General features: G+C 38.4%; 1 protein-coding gene across 1 annotated transcript in view; it reads left to right on the top strand.

Annotated features, from left to right (window-relative positions):
- The window catches only part of ltk (leukocyte receptor tyrosine kinase), a 40,751-nt gene that overhangs the window by 2,542 nt on the left and 25,995 nt on the right, over window positions 1–12,214 (top strand). The window contains exons 2-4 of the mRNA XM_077621465.1: window positions 9,256–9,354; window positions 11,198–11,341; window positions 11,540–11,768. Of these exons, the coding sequence (XP_077477591.1) occupies window positions 9,256–9,354; window positions 11,198–11,341; window positions 11,540–11,768 (472 nt within the window). The remainder of the gene's footprint in view (window positions 1–9,255; window positions 9,355–11,197; window positions 11,342–11,539; window positions 11,769–12,214) is intronic.

Raw genomic sequence — 12,214 nt, 5'->3', positions numbered from 1 at the left:
TTGTAAATCCTAAGACACCAGGTGGTTGACAATGTTTGCTCTTCATCAATGAAATGACAACCTGCACTCACTGTTCCCTTGGCAAACCAGTTTGGATATGCATGATTTTGGATTTTCAGCCAGCTCTAGTGACAAACCAGACACACTTTGTACTAAGGTAGGGTTTTGCCATTTAAACTCAAATAACTTTACGCATTGAGATTGGTCAGTGTGATGTCATGACAATAAGTTTGTTGAGTCACAAAACATTTTGCATCTGTCAGCATTGCAAACTCGAATCCAGAAATGAACATTAAAGTAATTCAAATGTACATGGGTGCCTTCAAGTGGTAAACAAAAGATGGCCAGAATTAAATGTTCAAATGACTTTAGTAATCCATGAGAGTGCATTTATGAAGTACTGTGCAGTTGTATTGAACTTAACGAAAGATTTGTAAAGAATGTTTTGAAATAGTTTCTTTTTAAATTTTTAGGTGCAACTTCTCAGTATAATAACTTTTATTCCCTCCTCAAATACATTATCACTTCCCCAGAACTTAGCCAACTATATTAACATGATTTAACTGTCCAATTAATTTGAAGAGGGAGGACTGAAAGTGGGAAATCAGTCAATTCCCACCAGACTCCTAGGAAAAGGGAATTGGACCTTTAGCACCATAAAATGTCCATGAACCATCGTTCTACATAGTACAACCATTCCTCAGAAAAATCCTACTTGTCCTTTATTCAGTTTTCTACTCATTTTGTTTCATTTGGTTCCCAAGCTTTATTCCAAATATAGAACGTCCAGTGTGTGATATTTCTGGTCCATTCATGATAATAGACGTCCAAAAAAATTTGAGTTAGGGATCATTCAATTACTGCTATACCTTCACGTAAAAGAGGATTGGACATTTAGCACCGTCAATGGCAGGCATGGAGAGTTCTGTGAGGTGGTATACTTTTTGTAAAATGTCACAGAACTATCTATCTACTATCTATCCTTTATTCAGTATGCCACTCATTTTTTTCATGTAGTTTTCAAGCTTTCTCTATGCCAAGTAGCACACACTAATAATAATACTCACTGTTTTGCATTTTTCTTGGCAACATGAATCACTGTCTGTCTGTCTCGCCATCTCAGCACCTGCTTAGTCCTTTTACTTTCACGTTGTACAGCCGTGCTGCTCCTTAAAAGGCACAAGTGAAGTGGCTGGATAAGAGCCAGCCCTATGTTCCAGATGAAAGTGGCGCTTGCAGGGCATCACTCGTCTGCCGACTTCACAGACACGTGAGTTGGAAGGAAGGCGTGCCACTCGTTGCGTGAGTCGTGCACTTGAATGGCCTTGGTTTTCTCCCGGTCATTAGGAACAAAGCACAAAAAAGCAAGTTTTGATGGCTGAAGAATACTTGAGTGTCATTTCAGTCAAGTGTTGCAGCTCAGTTTTGATTTCTTGGCTAAAATTTTACATGTAGGGTCTCCATTTTTAACAAATTCAGCTTATTTTTATATCTCACTTTAAGGGATACTCCAGCTGAAACAGAGTCCTGAGCATCAAGATGTTAAATTTTGGTTTGTGTACAGCATTTAAGGATAAATAACCTAAATAAGCGAGGCTTGTCCATATGTACCCAGTGATTGATTGTTATTTGTTTATCATTGTGCAAAACTGAATTATTTGGATTATTGTGACCACTTCACACCAAGCAAAAACAAATAACCACTTCTGGGGCATTGTTTTCCTCTTCAAGGAGTAACAAAACGGACAGATCACTGCTGTTGTCAGTAAATGAGATGATATCAGTGCTTGAGATCGCGGTAACACAACTCTGATAAAAAGTGGAAAACAGTGATGTGTTTATTGGACATTTTATCTTCATAGTCCATCATAGGGACCTTTTTAAGATTTAAGAATTTGATGGCATGTTTTTTGTCTTTAACACAATACATCACGCTGAAGAAGGCTCATGAAGTGTTTCAAATGTAATAAGTTCTGTGGACTTAAGACTTTCCGGGGTGGCTTAGCAACGCACAATGAAAACAGTTTGTTTTCATCAAGAAGAACATATGTGGATGATGCTAACAATGTGGCCAATGTCAACAGCTCCATGGCCGCGTGATGTATCACAAGACTGGAGTGCAAATCAGTTCACCGCTGTGTCACGTTCTGGCAAAAGTCGCCAAGATGCACGAATTTGGTTTTGTTATGTGCATAGGAAATAGATACGTGGGTTTTTGTGTCTGAAGCGCAAACAGCGGTGGACATTTGAGACAGCACGTGGACATCGCTTGGCCTCAGTGATGTTCTCATATACATTCATAACTAGACTTTACAATGAAGGTCCAAGTACACAATTCTAATTTAATGTTGGATATAATGAATGCATTTGACAAACAGTTCATCAGATGTGACTGTGTTTAGATGACTCCTCACACTATAATTGAATGGATTCTGTCTGTGTTCGGCTTTAATCAGAAAATAAGAATCCAAGGTTGCATTTTGTATAAAGGACAAATACGTTTTCAGGTTTTAAGCAGTTGGTCGACCAATGTTATATAATGCACGGTAGCATAGCATTTTTGACGTACATATCTATCCAATCCCCCATAACTTGTATGATTTCAAAACGTGAGGTGCAGCCAGTTTTCCTTTCTCTGACTAACAAAGAGCGGGTGGTTGACTTTGCATTATTAATTTACTGGTATGTGGTTCAACAAAGAATATTAAGTGGGGTTTTTTAGGAAAGCTCCATGATTGTTTTATTGGAACCACAAAATTCACAGCATGGTCCATGGTGACTTTTTTTAATGGCTGTTTTGTCTTGTTTTTGTCTTTAGCCCGTTTAATGACGTATGACATATCGTAAGTCATTGGCAGGGAATTTGATGTTGGACAGATTGTCCATTTGTGACGTTGCCAATGGGGAGTTTGGGGTCCAACAGTTTGTTATGACCTACCGCCCCAGTTTTGTGCCACTCTCCTAAGTTTTGCCAAATTGTGCAATTTGTAGGATTTTTGACTTGAAAACTCATTCATTTTATGATAGCTCTATGCCATGATTGGATTGCAAAGGTAAGTAGTAATAACGGTTTGTGTGTCTGACATTATCTTGACGAGTTCCTGGCGTACGTACCTCGCTATCCCTTCAGTCCTGCCTGGTTGAGTTTTTTTTGTCGTGAATTGTTCTTCATAACAGGTGACAAGTCACAGTGTGTACTTGACATTCATCTGGTGTTTGAAATGGGACCCGCTCAGATGAACATGCAAAAAACTATCACATTAATGTAAAGAACACAGGTTGCTGTACCTCTGAACTTTGAGTTTCAAATAACTTCAACCTGCCAACTCCCAGTACTTGTTCTGAGTCCCCTTGAATTAAAGGTTTAGTTTATCTTGTACTGCCATTCCTAATCATAGCTGATTATAATAGACCTGTAACCACAAACAAACCCTTGCAAACACAACATTTTAGCCAAAATCAAAGATTTAGGCATCACAGCGGTTGACTGTTAACTAAAGTCAAGATGTTGCCAGTTGGGTCTCAAAGTGGAGTCATGGGAGGCTTAATTAGCTGCACATGAATATTTGTGAGAGGTGTATTTAGATGTAAAAAGGTCATTGCTTGGAGCAAAACACACTGTTTTGAGAAGGACGTGCTTACTCATGGCCAATGAATGATTCATCAAAACTGCAAACCTTGAGCTCAATCAGCTTAACTGCATGATACCATGTCTGTGATCTCCCTTTTTTTCCCCTTTGCACTGATGTTTTTAGACTGACCGACCTAATTGGCAACAACCTCAGTTTCTTAAAGGGTTAACCAGATCTGAGATCGTTTGCAAATATTACTACCAACGAACACGCTACAATATTTTATACAGTCCATCGTGGCAGCTGTTTTATCTTAACTGACAATTGTTGGGTTAAGAAAGGAGAAGCAAGCAAATTGACCGCTTAGTGGGTTGACTTTTGTGGAACTTTTGTTTGGGATAAAGCCACAAGATGTTCATGTATATAAATAACGCTGGCACATTTACTCTTTTAAATAGCCAGCCAAATATGGAATCTCTGATCTTCTGATTTCTCCCTCAACTCCGCCAAAATAGTCTTTTCAATTGACGCGATTAAGAGAAGATACTGGCAGCTAAAGTGATAACTTTTCTAACGTGATGTTATCTGCTAATTCTGGGCTCCAGGCAATTGCCTTTATTAGCCTTCTTGGTTGGAGATTGGCCAATGACTCTATAAACTCACAAAAGTGGATATAATGGGGAAAAATGAAACTGCTTGCACCAGCTAGAAAAAAAAAGAATAATTTTATCCTTTTACAAATCTGTACCGATTTTCGTTAAAGCCAATTACCTATAGTGTGTATGCAGTTGCTGCAAGGTCACCATTTTTGCATTCAGTCTACTTGTGGACAGTATGTTACAATGATGTCTGATGAAGATTTAATTTATAATGGATTAGTTAGGCAGCAGTAGGAATAAAGGATGTGACATTCCTGGATATTCTAAGCAGGTGGAGTGAAAGAGATAGCTGAGCATCACTTCAGTATATGACAGATGATTGAGATCATTCTGCCTTTTTAGTTCTACTATTTTGAGGACATTATGAGGAGGTCTGGATTTTTAATTGCCTACAACTGCCAGAGAAATGGGGAACTGAATTTCTGATATCTTAATGAGATGATCAAATCCTTCTTCATTCACCCATCTCTATTGGTTTGGAAGTGACTAGACTGAAAATACATATTAAAAGGAGAAGAACTGTGGGTTTGGGCTCTTTCTGGAGGGTTAAAACTAGCCTTCATTTGCTTTCTTCAATGACTGCAATCCACACATGATAGTTTTCTTCAAAATCTCCCATAAAAACTCAGATATTTCACGAACACGATCCTCTCTGATAAAGAAATGATGATACATTTAACGGTGGTCGAGACCAGCAGTATTTTGAACTTTGAAGCCAAACCCTTAAATTAAATTGAATGATAACCATGGAACCACATTCTGTCCCCCCTGGTTAGTTTTGAACTAACTGCTTTTCCACATATTTCCTTCTAAAGCTGTTTATTGACTGACAAAATTGTATTTTGGCTCAAACCAACCTAATTGTTTCCTTCATCTTTTTCTAAATTGAACAAGAAACTGGGTTAGTGTGAGCGGAAGCAAGTTGTTTGGGGTCCTAGGGAGATTCCAGATGCCATTCAATGTTAATAATAACACAGTTGCTTTATGATATGCAGTATTTATATTTAATGAATACCCCGTCTCTTTTTTTTTAAAGAATGACATCGTGCTTTCAGCATTCAGGAGGCTCCAAAGTTCATTTTTTTTTTACAAGCATAACTACCATTTAAAAGCTTAACCCCCTTGTTAGCTCTCTGGTTGCTTTTATTAAATTATTCTATTAGTCATGCTTGGCCTTTTTGCCCCAGAGGCGTCTCTGCACAGTAACACGGCTGTTTAAGAGGCACTCGCGAGCGCTTATGTCGCAGCGATATAGTGGTGATCTTTATTGTTTGTCGGTCATGCTTCTTAAATGTCCGGCATGTCACGTGCATCGTTCAGTCTCTCATGAAGTTGCAAAAACATGTTTAGAACAATAACGCCTCACTGAAACATCTGTAAAGTTTAGATGTGTAAGTCAACTGTTGTATTGACTTCCTGACTATTTGATGTGGATTTTTTTACGCCACTGAATGGTCCAAAAAATAGCCAACAAACCATTAATAATTGCCCAACACTAAAAGTTGACACAAAAAAATATTACTGTGTTGAATGATAAATCACTGAAATGGTTAGATTAGAAGACGTGAATCTTTCACAAAACTCTGTCCCTGAATTTAAATATTTGAGGTTGTCCTTGTTTTTCCTTTTGATTGCCAAAGCCATGAGGCATGTTTGCTTTCGCAACCATCCTTGATTCAAATAAATAGATTTAAAACCTTTCTTTCTAAAATTTGGGCCGTTGCTTCTCCATCATTTGCAATATGTTGACAGCTTTTTAAACAGGTAAAGTTAGAGAATGTTTTTGTAGCTCTATTTTTCTTAAAGCCTATTGTTGTCTGCGCACAAAAGCATAATTTAACACAATTTCTAGATGAAAACCTTTCCAAGGTGAGACTTTATTCAGACACCATTTCAAAAACAACCGAAAAAATCCTTGAATAAAATGCGCAAAGCCTTGTGAGGATGTCGAATATACTTTTGACACAGTCTGAGAAATATCTTAATACATTAGGAATGACACAGATTTCATTGTAAACCAATTGAATATCTATCATGTGAATTACTGCATTTCTGCCTATTTTTTTCAGTCAATGTAATGATATAAACAAACCACTTTTATCACTTTTTATGTCACGGTCCCGACAGGAAGATTCCAGAGAGAGATTCTTTAACTGGTTTTGGCAGGGCCGTGATAGTTTGTGGTCTCGTGCTGAAATTGTTTTATATTCATGGCCTATTTGTGTTTAAATGAAGTTATTGTCTCCAATTATGACAGTTTATTCTGATTTAGCTACAAAATCTGGTTAGATTGCTACTGTAGGAATTAAAACTCTGTCAAGATTAATGAGACTAAGCATTTTAAAGCTGCTAAAGCAAATCATGAAAAAAATTACAATGAATCGAACTAACCCAACCGTGCAGAATAACAATGCCACCTGTTTTCCTAGTGTGGGTTTAAGTCAACAACCGAACAGTGTGTCATCCGATAATTCCTAGTTGAGACAGAAAAAAAGGCAAACGCTTCATTTTCATTCACTTGATTTAATCATTCAAGTCTCCACAAGACAAGTTATTTTAAAACAATCAATTCTCATCACATTCGAAGCTATGAACCAAATATAATGCTCTGTATATGTCATATCAGCGTTTGAAGTATGGTGTACAACAGTGGCGGTCCGTGAATTTTCTCGTAGTGGCTTCAAATCATCAATCCAACCCTCAAAAACTATTTTATGGCTATAAAACTTCTACTGCAGCTACAGCTGCGACACATAAAAAATCATCAATAATAACCTCATACAATTGAATTATTATTTAGGAATATAGCCATATTTTACTCACCAAAAATCATTTTAACTCTACATAATATCCATCCTCCTTTCTTTCCTCCTTCTTTTCTACACTGTACAAATTGCCTTTGTGTTGCCGTGTGGTTTATATTATGGTCGTCAGCACCACAAAGGGAATTTCAATACTGTTGAGAATCCTGCAGTGACATTATGTAGAATCACTGCTGATGAGTAGAAAAGGTCACAATCCATTTAGTACATAGCTCAAGTGGGTAATAGACCCATGCACATGTGACTCTAATTTGTTTGGCACCAAGTCTCACTGGTGTGTTTATAACGGCTTTTCTCACGTTCTACAAAAACACTTCTATTTTTACACAAATGCAATTTTGAACTACAATTTGAGGGCAACAGACTGCATGATTTTCACCTTTTAGGTTTGACATCAGGAGGCAATCAGTGACCTAACAGAAGAAAGAAATGATAGCATGTCCGGTAAGAATTGTGGGGCTTGAATAGTAAGTCTGAAATTTTCCAGTGCAAGGACAACAGGATGCAAGTGATGTGTTTGAACCCAACTAAGTAAGATACATCTGCTTTGCTCTGAAAGAGGCATATTAGATTAGATCAACTCCTTAGCTGCCAGATGGGGGCCATCCCTGGCACCATGGTCAGGTGTTTTAACCAGTCGCTGAGAGCTTAGAGGTCTCTCTGTAAAATCCTTCCTCATCTGGATTGGCCAAGAAGATGGGAATTCATTTGGAAAGTAAAGCTGCAGAGAATGAAAGGCTTTTGGTCGAAGATCGTGCGTTGGTGCTCAACGGTTCTATGCCAGTTAGGCTTGATGGTCCAGTGCTTGTCGATGCACTTTTATTCTGGCTGTGTTCCACACTCTGCTTATATTTTCATTCTCCTCACTCTCAGGAATTTCATCTGTTTTTCTTCCGAGCTCTCTGCCCTCTGTTCTGAAGTCTCTCCATTTCTGTCAAATGCCCTCTCTTTGACACCGATATTCTTATCTTGTTTTCTTCATTTCTCTCTCCAAAAAACTCATCTGGCTCAAGCTAAACGTTTGCGCAATTGTTAGATTGTAGAATTATAGCGAAAAGGCAGTGCAGTCATTGTTATTGGGGACCTGGTAACCGTTGGTTGCCCCCAGGCGTGTATGATTTCTTGCAGCGAGTGAGCTCTTGAAAACCAAATGACTTCAGCATCCATTGAGAGGCAACTCTCCAAATAAGATGAGGCAAAAACAAAAACATTCCAAGTGAATTTGATTAATTTGAGAAGACACAATTGGGTATTTATATCAACTTTTGACTTTAAAATGGTGGACTGACTGCTTTCTCACTCAGTCAAGGTGATTATGCAAACTCGTCCAATTGGCTTCGGGGTGAGGATTTTCTTCTTTACGAGACTTGTTTACAGCCATCCATTTACCGTAATGCCTATCCTCACGAGGGTCAGGGATGTGCTGGAGACTTTCCCAGCTAACTCTGGCTGGAGGCAACAGATACGCTCCGAACCGTTTGTTAGCAAATCGTAAGACTTTATAGTGATGAATTCATTCATATCTGGCAGTCCTGATAAGTAACCGTACCTCACCAAATGCGGTTTAAAGTTCTCATTATCACAAGTTTTTACACATTACATAAATGATAAAATCTTGTCAAGGGGTATTGAAAGACAAGTTACAAAGAGTCACACAGATCCATAACTATTGAATTTGTTCAATTCCAAAAATATGTTCGGGATGAATCTAATCTGTTTGTCTCTGCATAGCTGGAGATGAATTGACAAAAGTCGACGAGGACAACGATTTCGTCATACAACACGTTATTTGTCACTTTTTCCAGTAGAATATTTTGATGTTTTGTTTTGACTGGTCTACTTCTATGTGCTCATTCCATTCAGCTCACTGATTGGTCAGATGGAGAAAAATAGAGGTTTAGGTCGCCAGGGTTCGTGTTGGAGCAATTAACAACACAAAATGTGTTAACCATTTTTCCGATTTTTGAGGGGGAAAACTAAAAACTAAAACGCTCAATGCCACAGCAAGGAAACTAAACTGGTGAGGTCACTGCACATGAAAAATCCTGCAAATGAAGTCCAATCTATTAAATTCAGTTAACCCTAACCTCCTAAGGTACCAGTGGGAAATTAAGTACTGTGTGCTCATGTACGGTTCCTTTCATAAAAGTAAAAAATGACTAAGAAAGCACGCTGACAATCTTTTTTGCTCTCTCTTCTCAGTTTGCAGTCGCTGTCATGCATTCCTGGATAGTCTTCCAGAGGACGACACATCAGATGAACTGCTTCTTCGTCAAACCGACACACAAAAAGACAATCGATGTAATTAATAGACACCTGAAGCAGTACACACATTCATCATTATTCAAATAGTAATATTAATAAGAATAATTGCTGTCATCTGTCACATTCATGGCAGATTTGAGGTTTTGGAGCACCACTCTTTGCAACATCTGAATTGAATTTTAAATGCCATTGATAGATATACTTAGCAGTCAGATATCCGCCTTTACTGGCACAAGCCGGCAGTAAATGAGTTAGCTTGTGTTGTATTCCAGATGAATAAGACTGTACACAATACAGTTAATCAATCGCTCTATCGTTATGAAAAATCTCATTGTTTTTTTACGATCATCTTTTGTTTTTCTTCTCATTACTATTCTCCAGTTAGAATGATTAGAAAACAATTAGAGGATGCCTGGTGGCACTCTGTTTGTTCCATGAATAATGCCTGAATTCAGTTATTAATAATAATAAACAAAATGAAAATACTACTAAATACAGCAGTAGCAATGACCCCTGATGGTGTAGAGCAGGGGTCGGGAACCTTTTTGACGAAGAGAGCCATAAACAAATCATATTTTCAAACATTATTCGTTGAGAGCCATACTCAGAATTTAAAAGTAAAAATACATGTGTGCATTTATTAATCATTTCACCACTTTGAAAGTAAAAAAAGTCTCTGAATTCTTTTAAGAATATTTTTTCACTGTTGCTAATCAATGAGTATCAATGAGAGTAAGCATGCAGAAGAAGTATAATGAAGAAAAATTATTATTAAAAAGGTGCTAGAGATGGTGTCGGCGCCACAGTGTGACGCTCTCATTGTGTGTTCGGGGCTTAGGTGGTCTCTCACCAGCGGTTCCCATATTTTATCACACAGGTTAGCGGCGAGCCATATACACCCATCAAAAGAGCCACATGTGGCTCCCGAGCCATAGGTTCCCTACCCCTGGTGTAGAGGTTCACTCGCCTGATTTCGGTGCGGGCTCGATTGCCGCTGTTGGCAGTATGATTGTGAGCGTGAATGGTCGCCTGTCTCTCTGTGTGGCCCACGGCTGACTGGCGACCAGTCCATGGTGTAGTCCTGAAGTCGGCTGGGATAGGCTACGACAAAACCCACAAGGATGTGCGGATGAATGACAGTACTATCAAAGAAAGCTAGGAGAAGTAGTAATAGCTATAAACGAGCATATTCCATCAAAAAGCCAATATAGCGGTTTGATTAGAGATGAAGAGACCTTAATCCTTTTCAAGCCATTGTGAACATAGCATTGGTTGTAATTAAATTATGATGCAGAAGTGAAAAAAGTCCATTTTTAAAAGAAAGATAATACTTTAATAATGGACATTGCATTGACATTACCCCCAAGGGGGATCTGTTTGGCAAAGTAGTGGAAGTGCCAGTTTCCTCTTCAGCCGTCATATGACAGATATGTTTTTTTTAAAGGAACTATATTCCTCTGACATGGCAGTTAATTCACTTAACATGAACAGGGAACGCATTTGTCTGCTACATTTTCATATTTTAAAAGATATTTAGGTTCAAGGGAAGTCGACTAATACTTGAATTCTTCGCTGGTTATTAAATTATACCGCTATCTTGTTTTGTAGCTTTGATCTCATGTCTAAAAAAATATATAGCCTTCTTTTTTGCCACATCAAACATGTTTTTTGAGTGTATGTGCGGAGACTCATCAAGCTGTTCAAGTTTGTTAAATTGATGCAGTCAACTTATTGGGGGGAAAAAAGAGGCCGTTTTGTGTGGTTTGGGAAGAAATTCAACTCTTCAATAAATGATTGTGATATTCTAACGAATTTAATTCTGGTTTTGAATTACAGTCCCACTGACTTTAACATGACGCTGAATTATACGTATTTGCAGTTTTCTACTGCGACTTTGAGTCGCCATGTCTCTGGACTTTATCGAATCAAAGCCAACAAAGGGACTGGTCTGTGGTATCGGCACGGCAAAGGGATCAAGCAGGTTGGATGCCTGAGGCGGACCACTCGAAGGGAAGCTCTGATGGTGAGAGCCTCGCACGCTGCATGCTTCCCAGCATCAAATATTCATAGAGAAAGATCACGCTGTTTTTAATCACGACTCTTTGTCTTTGATATCCAAGAAAGCTGTTTTTCCCTAGTGCTTATCAAACGGTTTGGGCGACAGGCTCATGAATCCGCTCTATAGCAGCCGTTTAAAGTCAAACTTTGTTTTTTCTTTAAGGTCACTTTCTTCTCCTGAGTCCCTCCCCTGTTGCGGAGGCCTCCACAAGATGTGAATACCATTTAAACAGCCCTGTCATGCTTCGCAGTGGGCACCAGTGTGTTTTGCATCTGGCCCTGTACGAGTTATCGCTATCGGCAGGGAACTTCACAGTCCTGATCAAGCCACTTTACTCCAGCTCGGGCTTTGACACGTTGGCGTTAAAGTCTGAAAGAAGAGAGGATCCCAGGTCAGCAAACATACTTGATAATGCGGTGGTGAATTTGAATTACAATTATGCATACCCCAAAAAAGATGGCCTAGGCTTCAGCCACAATCAGAATTAGCAAAACATATGTTATGAGCCAACGGTCCTAAACTTTTTTCACACCGTGGAACTTATGCTATAAACCACAGTTGTCAAAATGGTGGCCCGAGAGCCAGATCTCGTTCGCCACATAATTCTGTATGGGCTTGTTTCTAAAATAAAATGTCTATCTTTTTGTAGTCTTCACTGAAAGATGTTTTCCCTTTAGTTAACAACATAAAAAATGACAACTGAATACTTTTTTCAATTAAACCATTATACCATTATATTTAGGTCAGTTTTTACTGGGTTTTCAGTTTTATTTTATTAAAATGTGTAAATAATTAAGGGGGAAAAATGAATCATACATGAATAGAGAATAAATAGCT

This window comes from Stigmatopora argus, chromosome 15 (genome assembly GCF_051989625.1).
Source record: "Stigmatopora argus isolate UIUO_Sarg chromosome 15, RoL_Sarg_1.0, whole genome shotgun sequence".
NCBI classification, from domain to species: Eukaryota; Metazoa; Chordata; class Actinopteri; order Syngnathiformes; family Syngnathidae; genus Stigmatopora; species Stigmatopora argus.
Note: the sequence above shows the minus strand (reverse complement) of the source record. Positions and strands in the feature narration are given on the sequence as shown.